Source organism: Curcuma longa, unplaced genomic scaffold (genome assembly GCF_044706935.1).
Source record: "Curcuma longa cultivar G26 ecotype Majalengka, Jawa Barat unplaced genomic scaffold, ITB_CL_G26_1.1 utg2646_np1212_2152390_RagTag, whole genome shotgun sequence".
Classification (NCBI taxonomy): Eukaryota; Viridiplantae; Streptophyta; class Magnoliopsida; order Zingiberales; family Zingiberaceae; genus Curcuma; species Curcuma longa.
The window spans coordinates 190315-204057 of record NW_027435599.1 but is presented as its reverse complement, the minus strand read 5'-3'; the positions used below and the strand labels follow the sequence as shown (position 1 = coordinate 204057).

Below are 13743 nucleotides of genomic sequence, written 5' to 3'. Positions count from 1 at the left end.
TCTCATTGCTCTAGGATCATTTCAGAAGCTGAAAGGTTTACTACCATAGAGGTTCACATGCATCGACTTAGAATGCAATAAATGAATTGAGTAGGGTTCCAATTCAAAAAGGAATTAATTTCATTACTATGGCAAGTATTTACATGGAGGAGAATGTCACAAAAAAAATATTCTCCAGCAATGCCACATTTAGGCATGCCTATAATTTTAGCCACTACAAAAAGAATATAAAAAAAAACATAATCAACAATGTAAGCAGAAACTATGGAACACATTTCATGGGTTGACCATTTACAAAAAATTAAAAAGGAACTAGATGGCTACGATACCTAAGTGTTACAGCAAGGAAAAGTCAAACAGTAAGTAAGAACAATTAAATTTAACATATCAATAACAGGGTATCATGGTCAGCTAAAACCCATCATATGCCCTTGAAGGACCACACATCATTTATCTGATTCACTAATCTTGCATCATTTATCTTAAAAAGCTGCATAAAAGTACCATGACTGATTTGATTGCATATCATAACTGATGTAGCAGTATCTTAGCAAAATGTGTCTCAGCAGAATAATCACACTAGAAAAGTCCCAAATATCATTTATAAGATCACCACCAGCAAGTTCATTTTAACTCAGCATCAAGCACCAAAGATGTGTATGACCAGGTCAATTACCGAAGACCAGTAACAGGCCAGCGAGTCGCCCATAGAGAGGTGAAGGCACCAGAGTATTTTCTAGCTGCAATTGTAAAGTGCACGGTCAATGCAAATGAAAACAATTGTATCCAAAAGAAAGCTCAGATTAAAGGAAAGGCTACAATACAGCAAATATTTGAGGAACAAATTGTATCCATGAGGTGTGCCATGAGCCAACCATATAGAAAAGTTACCAACACATGATTCTGTTGAAGCAATTGCTCTATCAATGGTCCAAGAAGAAATGAGGATACCAGGCCACATGATTGCATACCATTACAGGGTTGCATATCAAGAATACATTTGTTTGCATACATTTTAATTCGCTTAGGTATTCTAGCTTTGGATTGTATATCAAAGATATGTAACGCAGGTAGTCAGTCTCATAATTGGAATCCACATTGATGTTTATGGGAATTACCTACTTGTGTTATTGGCTATATACTATGTGTATTTAAATCATGTAGCTGATATTAGAAATTAAGGTATGAAAAATTGTGTATTTAAATCAGCAATGTGTATTTAGATCATGTAGTATGATAGCTCAGAAATTAAGGTACACATTAGAAAAATTGTCAGTAATCAAGGTCACCTAACAAATATCAGCAATGTGTTTGTCCTTCCCTCTACGAGCTCTATGAAATGCTACATCACTAGTGATATTAAAATCAATTGAAATCAAATTTTATTACATTGATGCCGAATTCCCACTACCCCTTTCATCTTCGTCTCTGGTAGCTTCAATTAATCCGGCTATAAAATCTATTGGCATCTTTAAAAATGTTAATACACCATTTCAACCTATTTTCTAAAAGTTTATCATCTATTGGAGCTATCAGCTATACCTAATTGGTTGTGAATATTAGTATTTTTTTTTTACTCTATAATTTCTAATAATTTGTCAATACTTTGATCAACAAACCATGTTGGATTGTACTAAATGTTATAAGATTTTCATTTTAACTAATAGGAACATGCCAATCACACAAAACTAAGAATACCTTTCAATCATCCATTCCTTATTGATACTCATTCTTTATCCTGTCAAATGACATCTTCATCAACATCACCTTCTTTTTAATACTAATTAACAAATTCAGTGCATCTACATGTTTTTCTTGCAGAGATTCTATATATACCCATTTTAACTATTTCATCAATTCATTTCCTGTTACTTAAACAATATTTCATATCTACAACAACATAATGAAATCTGGAAATACACACACACACACACACACACACACACACACACATATATTCTAAATTGCCTGCCAAATATGCCCATAACAAAACAATAAACATTAGAAGTTTGATGAGAGTAACAAACTTTGAAATGACAATGCAGTATGCATGATTCAACATTATGGTGGTGGTAAACATATCTTGATGGACTTGTTGCTAATAACTTCAACTAAGAAGTATTTCATTGCATGATAACCACAATATATATACTTCACATGTTCATTAGCCAAATCTAAAGACTTGCATATGGGATCATATTATCCACATAATTATAAGCAATCAAATCATCAACATGAGTTTGTTCTTATCATGACAATCAAGATGTATTAAAAATCTAATATTTCATAAAAGATGATGAGTTTAAGGTAGTAACCAACAGAAAGGAAATTATTTAACTTAATAACATTTGTAAACCGGATTCTGCCTAACAGTCTAAGAACCTACACCCTATGAGTGTGCAATGCTACACATAATCATGTAGGACCAATTTAACGATTATGATACAACAATAAAACAGGGAATGCATTAAGACCATTCATATGTTTATTTTAAAATAATTACTATACCTAATAACAATTCTAGGAAGCTGATTTTTTATTCTTGAAAACCTCTAGCAAAGAGAAACATTGATTAGTGGTGTGCTTTTTGCTATCCTTATGAGATCACATTACTATCATTAGCATATATAAATAGATAGGAGAAAAAAATGCTTACTTCTTCAATCTGGTGACTGAGCCAGGCCCTTACAAGAATTCTCAGGTATCTAGGACTAGCAGCGAAAGCAACTACTAAAACTTCTGATCTTTTAAGAAGAGAAAGTTGCAAAGGGCCTGAATCATTCAGGTGTCTGGCGGCGCCTTTTTGAATGTTCAACCTCCCGTGACTTACTACGAGGCCCAGACGATCTTCCTCTTGCCCAGTCCTCATCACGCTCTGGTTCACGATCCCTGTGCCTATAGCGATCCCCATGCCTATCTCTGTCATCTCGATGCCTATCACGTTCACGATCAAACTCTCGTTCCCTTTCCCTATCTCTATCCCTATCTCTCTCCCTATCTCTGTCCTTTTCTCTTTCCCTCTCCCTCTCTCGATCCCTCTCCCGATTCATTTCCTTTTCTCTCCCTGAATCTCTTTCCCTCTCATCACGATGTTTCCTCTCCTGCCAATCTTGTCCAGAACCCATTTCTTTCTCCTTTTCATGTCTTCTTTCTGGAGCACCATATCGATCTCTTTCAGTCATCCTATCTTTCCCATGGCTCCCTTCTCCATACTGTTGATCAGATGCAGCATCCTCCCCATAGCTTGATTGCTCTTCACCACCCCAACCACCCATGTTGGGATCAGACCACATCCCAACACCACCAGGCGCCAAACCCCGTCCAAAGAAAGCAGGATTGACATGCGGTGCCACAACAGGAGGGAATGAAGGCATCATTCCAGGAAAAGGAGCTCCAGCTGCACCTCCAGGGAAACCGCCAAAGCCAGCACCCATTCTCCCCATAGCTGCACCATATCCCATAGGGTCGAATCCTTGACCAATCATAGCTCCAGGATGTAGAACTGGTGGTGGTGGGGCAACCATACCACCGTTGCCCATAATTCCTCTTCCACCAACTGGACCCATTCTGTTCCTCATGTTACCCATTGGTCCACGGTTCCCCATTCCACCACCTCTTCCCCAATTTCCACCACCGCCTCCACCACCACCACCACCACCGCCACCACCTCCACCACGTCCAAAATTGTTACCAACTGAAGGCCCGCCACCTCCTCTGCCCTTCTGAGGAGGTGCTGGCGGTTGGGTCTGAGACATCACCTGTTGATTCTTGTTCACTTGGTTCTCACCCATTTTCCGGACAGTGAATGGCGATGCTTGGGCAACAACGCAAGGCCGACCATTGAAAATGTGACCGTTCATACCCTCCTTACAGGCGGCTGCTGCCATTGGATCATAGAAGTCAACCTGGCAGTATCCCTTTGATTTTCCGCTTGCCCTCTCGTCAAAAAATTTCACTTCTTTAACCTGCCCATACTTGCACAGCTCAGCCTCAATCTCTGCGTCAGTAGTCCACCAATGGAGATCCCCAACGAACAGAGTAGTCCCACCAACTCCTCCACTGCCACCTGCGTCACCTCCATTAGCATTCCCAACAGTTATTACGCTGCCTCCACCACTCCCTTGCTTCTGAAAGCCCTCGTTTCCGAATCCACCTCCTTGCCTCTGAAAACTCTCATTTGGGAAGCTATTGTTTCCATTCTGACTCTGGATCAGCGCAAATCCACCAGAAGACTGACCCATGTCAGGCCTACCAGCCGGTACAGGTGGCGGAGGGAGCGGAGGTGCCGCTTGTCTAGCCGCAACAGCCGGCTCGACGCCTCCCCTAAAACCCTGGTCTTGGAAACCCCCAGATCTATCAAGGGACCGCTCGATCTTAGGTTCCGCCACGATACCCGGGATCTGGACCCTCTCCGAAGCCTCCTCCACAGGCTGCTGCACCGGCGGAGGCATAGGTCGTGGCGGCTGCGGCTGCGGCGGAGCTTCGCTCCGCTGCTCCTCCACCGGTTGGAAACCCCCCGCGCCGTCTCTATCGTCGAACGTCTGATGAAACCCCTCGCCGACGTTGACATCGCTGTAGAGGTCGTCATAGTCGTCGTCTTCACCGTAGAACTGTTCCTCGTCCTGGATCGCCGAGATCGCCTCGTTCCGGTGGAACCCACCGCCTCCGCCGTGATCCATCTCGTCAAATGGGGTTCGATCTCCGGCTCGCGAGGCAGCGAAAGAAAACCCTAATCTTCGATGCGTGCACCGCAAAAGGAGAAGACTCGTTAAATACGATAATGTTTCTATTATACCCTCGGATTATCATAACTTAAGCTCTCTATAATTACTACCTCTTAATCTCCGTCCATCATTTGGTGATATGCTTCAAGATTCGGGAATCCAATGATGGAACAGAATAGTTATAATAAAATTGCGAGTCTATTGGACAGGATTGACAGCGCTGTTCGCCGCGACTGAATGATTGGACAGACGACGCGACTCTTGGACATCTTGACCGTTATTTTTGAGCACGTGATTTTAGTTGACGGTCTGGATATAAAGTTTCTTCAGTTTGCTGTTTCGCGCTCGCACGGAAGACCAGGCACCAAATAAACTTCTTTTTGTCTACTCTTATAAAAATATTTACATTTCATATCAAATTTAATTTGCAACTAATTCGTCATTTTCTATTAAAATAATAATTATCATAACAATCACGTGGCATATTGTCATGTAAAATATAACAAAATGGATAAAATTATTTTTCACAATAAGAAATATCTTATAATTCTAAAGTCTTAACTATCGTGTACCTAGTTCATCCACACTTGAAGTTAAAGTGCAACATTGTTCCTATTGGCGTCGTAGCAATGCAAACAAGCCTTGCAAGGGAATCCCCTCTTCTCTTCGCATCCCTCCACATCATTTTTAGGTCAATCCTTGAAGAATGTCGATGAGGAATGCCCTTAGCACCCACACGAAAGATCACTCTCAATCGATTGGCCAATCAAAACAACGATAAAACCAACCAGTTCAACGCTAGCACCTACATTTCAAAGTTAACGTGAATTGTCTCCCTAATTATAAAGATCTCACAGAACAACTTGTGTAAAATGAGGCATTACACAGAGCATTAACAGTAGAAAACAGGCATTGACACAACACTGGATTGAGGGGGATTCGAGAACACAAATTCTATAGAGGAGCCGGCTATAGACCTCCTTTTCGATCATCTGATTCGGCTGAGATCTCATCCTGGCTGTTGATGATTAGTTAGTGAAACAAAGCCATCAACAGTCGGACTCAACTCAGCCGGATCAGCTGGTCAAAATGAGGAGGATTTGTCTGAGATCGAACAAATCTCTAATGGTTGAAGTCTTTACTGTTCAAAAAGAGGCAATCCTCTGTTTGTGCCCCAAAGAAAGTTGACCTTATTTGAACAGGTGAGAATCCAGAGTAGCCTTTGTCAATCTTTGCCAAGCTAACTTCCAGAATATACTTCAGCAGTTCGTGTTTCTGGACAAAAGGTTGATCTGCGTATTCCTGAATCGGCATCCACTGCAAGTTGAAATTGATCAGATGATTTCATTATGTTTATGAATTAATCTTCGACGAAAATTAGACAGTAAGATGCTAGAATGAGTCAGTTGATCCATGGGCACGTAATGATTTGTTAGTTTCTGGATAATTAAATTAACTAGTTGCTTCTTTGAATTCCACCCGAAAAATGTGTTAAGGCAGAGAAGAGAAAAAGTAAAAAGATCTTTACCTTGGCAGCTTCGATCTCTAGTTCTTGTATGTGAATGTCAAATGAGAGAGGGCGCAACAAGCATAGAAAGAAAAAATCTGATTTCTCGAAGAATGCCTTGTGGGTCTGCCTGTTCATGTTGAGAAAATTAGATGCATTTGTTGTCTCTAGTAATGTAAGAAACAGATGCACAAAGATAATGAATCATCTTGAACACAAAAAAGAGATGATGCATGGATTGATATCGCAATGTAATGAGAATGTTAATGATGGCATAAACATCATCGATATTTCTGCCTCATGCAAACAACTGTGAATCTATAGTGCAGTACAATTGATGCACAGATAAGGGTTAAGAGAATATGCACGAACTAGTATGCAACAGTTGTTTGTATATGTGAATTGTTAACCATGTTGAGGGGATGGCAATACACCATCGATATGCCTGATACATATCAAGTGTACTGTGTTGTACAACCTAGTGTGAACAGTTGCAACGAACCATTCGAAACAAGATGGCCCACCTATCAATCTTTGCACATACTGGTAAATACTGCCCTAAATGTTATGGTATTTGGAGCACTGATATAGCCTTCAGGTGTTTGTAGTTTCTCAAGTTTAAAACGGACCTTCCAGATGAGAATTATAGCACATATGAGGATCATCAGCATTCCTGTGTTATAAGTGCACTTGAGTTATGTTGTTTTGTGAAAAGAGATAAGATTATCCTTTTTGTCATGAGTCACACTTGTAATCACCTCACATGGTCCCAACACTTGGCACGCATTGGGATCAATTCAAGTAAGTTTTATGTAGCTCACTTGTCTTCAAATACAAGTTTATAACAATAAATCATAAAAGTATGATAAGCATCTCAACTAATGATAATCCTTCACAAACACCAAATAAATGTTTTTTGGATGATAATATTGGATCTTGTAGCATCCTAACAAGACATTTAGTATTGGAATGATGTCTTGCATACCCATAAATATATCTTGTTTATTTACTAGGAGTTGGATATGTAAGACTCAACAAACTAAAAAGACACATACTAGAGATAGATACATCTCAATTTGTGTGACGCCATCACACCAACATCACTCCTGTTTGTTGTTGTTGGTGCTCCAATAGGCGCTTCACCTCCCCTCTCTTTTTATAGTATTACATCTCCTCGTAATCGACAACGTAATCTATGGATGAGTTGTAAAAGAGAAATTTCCTCCCTCATCAGTTCTGAATGGCCCGTAATCAGCAAATGTAATCTATGGATGAGTCATAGAAGAGAATCTTCGTCTCTCGCTGATTATAATAGTGCCGACCAAAATAGACCCTCTCTCAATTAGTACCATCAAAATTATAGGAAGGACAGTAACATTTAATAGTGCAAATATTGACATCAGTATGTGGTCAGAATGATACTTTTTGATCATGTAGACAGATACCAATGGACACTTGAAATCATGGCCCTAGCTATATGTTACGACAACTTGGGCACACTTGTGAATTGGGTGGGACAACCAAAATTTACTGCATATTATCGCCACTATGTTTGGTAAGCCTAATTCTTGTTGACACCTTTTAGCATCACAAATTCCAAAAAAGGAAATACTTCAATGTGGCAATATGACCATCAAAGGATCTACAGTTAGATTTAAGAGGATTGAATTAATTTTAAAAGATGTTCCTACAATAATCTATCAACGTACTTTTCACTTGGCCCATTAGGTTGCAAGTAATAACATGCACACACCCCCAAAAAAAGTATAGCACTAAGGCAAAGGAATTTGACCAAAATATAAATGTCAGGACAATGATTATATGCAATCATCACGTAAGTATGAGTATATAACAATACCTGAATGCGAGAACTTCAACAAATTCAGTATCAATCTGAAACAAAAATAAAATTCATTTAGACAGACTGAATGTGACACAAACAATCTCAAAAGTTATACTAGGTTTTTTTCCTCTTTTGTGTAGTGAAAAATCAAAGCAAAGGATCATAGTTGTTACATACTCCTGTCTCTTCTTTTACTTCCCTTATTGCTCCAACATGTATGTCTTCACCCTACAAGGAAAAACAAGGTTCTTGTATCAGACAGAAACAAACACTCGAGTCCAGAAACACTAGTATTCAGCCATATATTTGAGGTTGGAATATTAACTTGTTCAACAACTCCTGTAGGAAACTTCCAAAATCCTGATCCTTTAAGTATGCCATTCTTTTCTTGGACTACCAAAATCTACCAATACATTAAAGAATCCAAAAACAATGGTGAGTAAACCAGGCAAAATATGAAAGAAACATGGTAAAATATATATAGAAATACAAAGGGAAAAAAACAATAGTGATTCATCAAGTAGATAGGCAAGGTAAATGAACTTGAAGCAAGTGAAAAGTAGATAGGCATGGTAAATCCTGATGGCCCGTGCCAGATTTTAGCTGTCATGTATACAATTGAAAAGCAAAGCATAGGTTTTTCATTTAGATACCTCTCTGTTATCATTCATCACAAAAGCCCCAATTCCAACTCTATGTGAGGCATTTGCTGGTATCGTGTGTTGAGTATTGGGAAGCCAACGAACCAGCATTAAATAAGTTGGTTCTGCATGGTGGTATAAAAAGCCCTCCTACATCAATATAAATTCCACAGGGTGATTGAAGTGATACTAGTAAGAAAATTATGTGAAGAGACATAGGATACAGCACTGTGTTTATCCACAGAGGAGGAAATGTAATTTTTGTGCAAACATGAGCTTCTAAATATTTCAGCATTTAATTAGGGCATCTGCATCTATAAATCGTCTAACTACAAATTTTTAAGAAATTTTGTTAACAGAAAATATACCCCCATGATTATGGTAGGGCAGGTAAGATTTGAATATTGTTTGGAATTATTTTGAGAACTCTTTCATTTTGAATGATACAACACATTTATGAAAAACAGGTAATAGGTTTGTATTGCAATTGTCTTGAGAGATTAATTACCTGAACAACAGCTTCAACAAGATTAGCAAGATTTATAGGAAGTTTAATCCAAACACCTTTTTTACCCTGAAAAAGGAATTGGAAAAGTAATGTCAACCATCGACCTCCAGGAAAATTGAGCATGTGTACAAGAACTCACTAAAACTGAGATGAAAGAAGCTATAAATATTTACCAATAAAGGTGGTGTAGTTAACAAAACCCAAGACTATTTTTTTTTCTTTTCTTTGGTGATTTCATCTAGTTAATCATGATTGGCATATTAGCAACAAGATCTTTCATTTCCTTTTCTATGAATAAATAATTCGTATAATTCATATATTCAATTTACATGATCGATTCAAGAATAACCTTATTATAATCTTCTGAATATTTTGCATTTTCATTTGGTTCATGTACTTTCACTTTCTTGAATTCAATTAGCTTTACCTTTTCAAACCTTGTTATACTTCAAAATATACACTTGATAAATTTTATTATAAGAGCTTTCTAAACATAAGAAAGGAAAAGAAATATTAGCAAGTTTCTTCAATGTATAAAATAATTAGTAAAGAGATTCCATTTCCTTCAAGCTAGATATATTTATTGTCATGTGAATTTCAAGTTTTAAGAGAATATATTTTCTTTTTCTTTTTACTCAAAAGACCCAGTCTGTGTAAAGTTGTTCCAAATGAAGCCACAAAAATTGAGATAATGCATAGTTAAAGTTTTTGAAACAACCTATGGATACAGAGGTGATAACAGTAACACAGGGAAGAAGTCTAGGCAACCAATAGTGTGCCTAAATTGAAGTGTCTTTCAACTCAAATTTAGGTTTCCATACTATATACACCCAACTTTATCTTCCAATTTAGTACTTTCACATTCTCAGTTTTCTGAGAAAAAAGGCGGGACAGATTTAAATTTTGAATTGTAGCTTCTGTTCTGGTGCATTCTGCGTAGACTCAACTATTATCTTCAGATAGAGTGCTTGTCACATTTTCTAGTTCTAAAAATGTGAGACAAATTTAAATCATTGGTTTAAGTTATTATTTATTGTACAATTAGTGCAAATCATATGGACAAGGTCAAATGGATAGTGATTTACATGAAATCACACAGGAATTGTGCTATGTGACTGCCTAGTTCTTGTCTATAAACTTATGCACTCAAAACTAGCATACATTCTTAAACGAGGAGAAAAGTTTGAGTTTTGATAATTATTAGTGACCATGTATCTACTACACATTTTACAGCCATATTCAATTATTAATAAACTTGGGGTATGAACCACTTGTAATCACATAGTACACACTATCTGGTGGTTTAAATACTAGAAATGTTTTCTAAGCAAAAGGGAAATGAATTATTTTGCCCAACAAATAAGTGATAGAGACAAATACCTGTTTCCTCCAATTTATTAAAGAAGATCTTAATGAAGTACTGAAATCTGTAGGATCCATGGGGTCCTTAATTTCAACAATAACACCCCCATGCTCATCATTGACAGCGGTGAGCAAAGCAACATCTTCATCATTATCAAAGAGCAATTTTGGAGCCAAAACAGATGATGAACTGGTTGATATCGACATTGTTCTCTCTTGAATGGATTGTTGCTTCCCTTTAAGAGTAAGAAAATTTCCAACCAAGGATCATAAGGTTATTTAAATCTATAGAATGATTTCTACTGTTGCATCAACAACTAAAGATATTCTGATTAGCAGAAAAGTGTTAAATATTTGAAAAATAATTTCTTTATGATACAGTGGGTTTACATGCTTGTCATGCCTAGAAGCATAAAATACCCCAGTGTGACTCAAGTTAACACCAAGAGATGGTATCACCTAAGCTCAATCTTTTGCATCAATATTCAATATACAAAGAAATAAAGTGGGTAAAATATCCACTAGTGCAACCAACATTCAGATAGAAGACACAAGTCCGGCAAAAAGAGACATGCGAACATGAACTAATCCTAGGAATAATAGTAAAGCCAATTCAGGAGTTACATGTGTTTAAGTGGAAAAGAGGTGATGCAACAGAGAGCCATAAGAACCACTGATGGTTAACCAACACAAGGCAAGGGATTGTTGGATGAGCTCACTTCCAAGGGTTATAAAAGGGAAGAGCTCACTTCCAACCCCATTTCAGTCACAAAGAACAAGCCATTTAATTAATCCAAGCTTCCCTGTGCATCATGATTCTCCCAATAAGCATCTTTTATCATCCTAAAACTGAACTTAACCAACTTGACCGAACCTCCAAACAACTCAGGCTAGTTGGCATTCACTTCATCCCTTCCTATTTGACTTTAGCCAAATTGGTTCTAGTTCGAGCAAACCATATTTGACCTAATCTAAACTTGGTCAAACTCCACCTAGCTCCACCACTTTTGGCCTTATTCCCAATTGAGGTCTGAGCCACTTCTTAATAACTGTGGTCTAAGCCACTTCTTATTAACTGGCTAACTTACTGTTGAAAGATGACGGGATCCATATTGAAGGAGATGAATAAAGACCTACATATATAGATCCTTTAGTTGATGGCATGGGAAAGAGAATTAAAAATAATGAATTGATTGCAAAAAAGTTGGTAGTCCATCGAGAAGATGATAGCTAGGAAAAAAAATCAAGGATGACAAAAATCTACCAAGGTAGGGTCTTGACTTTTGCATCAGCTAAAATACAAAATAACTGCCCAATTATAATAAAGTTTCCATAACAAGTACAATTGAAACTTGAAAGTAAAGAGACGACATGAACTTCCAAACAAGCGAGATTTCACAGAGAGAAGTTTGACTCAGCCAGTTTCCTTATCGTATTTTTTGTCCTTCAGATTGATTGTGTTAGTAAGATCAACAGTACGTAGGGATAGGAGAAAAGATAGACAGTGATAGTTCCAGTCTACTAAAAAAGTATCTTTTACCATCTTTTCTGCAACAAAGGTGAACATCACTCCAGTGGTCCTCACGACTATTTGTGAGGAGGTAAATCGAGAAACCGGTTACCATCTTTAATACATACCGTGGCGGGTCCTTAAATAATAATCTTGGAGAGGAAAGTATACACCTTTAGACTCCGTTTACTCGAAAGGACAGATAAGGAACGGATTAGAGATATTTGCCTTCTTTTACAATTTGTGAAGGATACCCAAAATCGGACAGAACGAACCAATCTCGTAAAATATCAATTCCACAGTCCCCGGGGCACGCCCTCCACGGCCCGCAAGCCCAACGGCGAGCTCACAGCCTACTCACGAGCTCGCGGCGGCCGGCTGGCCGCGAGCTCGCATCGGTCGCTTGGTCGGCTCATAGGCTACTCGCGAGCTCTCCGCCGACCGTAAGCTTTCCGACCGCCGCGAGTGCCAGGAGTCCTTCGGTTTGCACATCCTTCACACAGGTAAAAGGTTGATCTTTTTATCTCCCTCTTTTTTTTTCGGAAGCAAATCCTTATCCCTAATCCATCCCTCTGACCATCAACGAAAAATTTGATCTTTCAGATCTTGTACCAAAAACTAGCAGAACAGCAAGAGCAACGGCGACGACAAACAAATCAACGGAGAACAATCTCCAGCGAGGAACAGCCAGAAAAACCTAATGAAGATCCTAAGCAAATAGAAACCATCTATACGATAAATCTCCACGATTCGAAAAAATTAAGGGAATTCACCTTTTCCCGGACAGTAAAGGAGCTGGAACTCGTACCGGAATGCTCTTAGGCGAGGGCGACTCTGTGCGTCCAAAGGCTAAGCCAGCGCATGCTGGAGCGTCTCCATTTTCAGCTTCGTAGGAAGGGTATCAACGACGGCAAAGGGCGAAGAAAAAGGCGATCGGCGGAGGGAAATCAAAAACCATGGACGGTTGTTTAACATGCTCTCTATTTATGGATTTTGAAACTCAAGTAAACCTCTTTATATTCAAGGGCAAAAACTAAAAAGACATTTCAAATTATAAAAAGCAAATTACTTTTACTTTCCGACCCTATTATAATAACTACGATTAATTATTATTATAGATAAGAATTATTTGATAATTATTATAATATTTAATATTTAATATAATACTATTTAATATTATATTTAGTAGTTTTTACTATTTTAAAATAATTTTAACTAATTTAAAATAATTAATTTGATAAGTTGATCCAGAGTATTTTGATATAATGATGATTTGTATATAGTAATTAGACTAAAGGTGAAATAGTTAATTTTTATATTATAATAATTACTAAGTAAAGTTTGAATTCTAAATTTTAAACTCTAAATATTATTATATCAAAATAATTTTTATGACTCAATTAAAATTATTTAAATTTTATTAAAATTATTTTAAAATAATTGTAACAGTTAGAGAGTAGCTTTTACCCATTATATATAATAGTTAATCTTAATTATTATAGAGTAATTTTCATACATAGTAATAGTTAATCGTAACTACTGCAATGTTAGCATGAAGGAACAATATTGTATCTAATACAACTATCGGTCCCTTATGCTATAACTAATTTTTAATTAAAATTTAGTTAAGTACTAACATATATATTTA

General features: G+C 37.5%; 2 protein-coding genes across 3 annotated transcripts; both read right to left on the bottom strand.

The window, feature by feature from the left end:
* Nucleotides 1–352: 352 nt before the first annotated feature.
* On the bottom strand, nt 353–4722 carry LOC141820034 (uncharacterized). The gene is made up of 2 exons (XM_074707315.1): nt 2657–4722; nt 353–740 (listed from the first exon to the last, which is right to left on the bottom strand). Exon 1 carries the CDS (start codon nt 4677–4679, stop codon nt 2778–2780), a length of 1902 nt encoding a protein of 633 aa, XP_074563416.1. The 5' UTR covers nt 4680–4722; the 3' UTR covers nt 353–740; nt 2657–2777.
* Nucleotides 4723–5534: 812 nt separating this feature from the next.
* LOC141819859 (nudix hydrolase 2-like) lies at nt 5535–13060 on the bottom strand. 2 transcript variants are annotated; one of them, XM_074707111.1, is made up of 9 exons: nt 12869–13060; nt 10604–10821; nt 9224–9289; nt 8728–8865; nt 8400–8477; nt 8252–8302; nt 8090–8124; nt 6253–6361; nt 5535–6041 (listed from the first exon to the last, which is right to left on the bottom strand). In XM_074707111.1, the coding sequence occupies exons 2-9, from the start codon at nt 10790–10792 to the stop codon at nt 5847–5849; spliced, it is 861 nt and encodes a 286-aa protein (XP_074563212.1). In that variant the 5' UTR covers nt 10793–10821; nt 12869–13060; the 3' UTR covers nt 5535–5846. The 2 variants fall into 2 exon arrangements, with proteins under 2 accessions (XP_074563212.1, XP_074563214.1); XM_074707113.1 differs by having other exon boundaries at nt 12904–13060.
* Between the last annotated feature and the right edge of the window lie 683 nt (nt 13061–13743).

Excerpts from the sequence above, each read along its gene's own strand:
- LOC141819859 (XM_074707111.1), bottom strand. The coding sequence starts at position 10,792 with ATGTCGATATCAACCAGTTCATCATCTGTTTTGGCTCCAAAATTGCTC. Across the intron at positions 8,303-8,399 it reads CTACAGGAGTTGTTGAACAA|GGTGAAGACATACATGTTGG; the intron begins GTTAATATTCCA and ends TTTTCCTTGTAG. Across the intron at positions 6,362-8,089 it reads GTTGAAGTTCTCGCATTCAG|GCAGACCCACAAGGCATTCT; the intron begins GTATTGTTATAT and ends CAACATGAACAG.
- LOC141820034 (XM_074707315.1), bottom strand. The coding sequence starts at position 4,679 with ATGGATCACGGCGGAGGCGGTGGGTTCCACCGGAACGAGGCGATCTCG.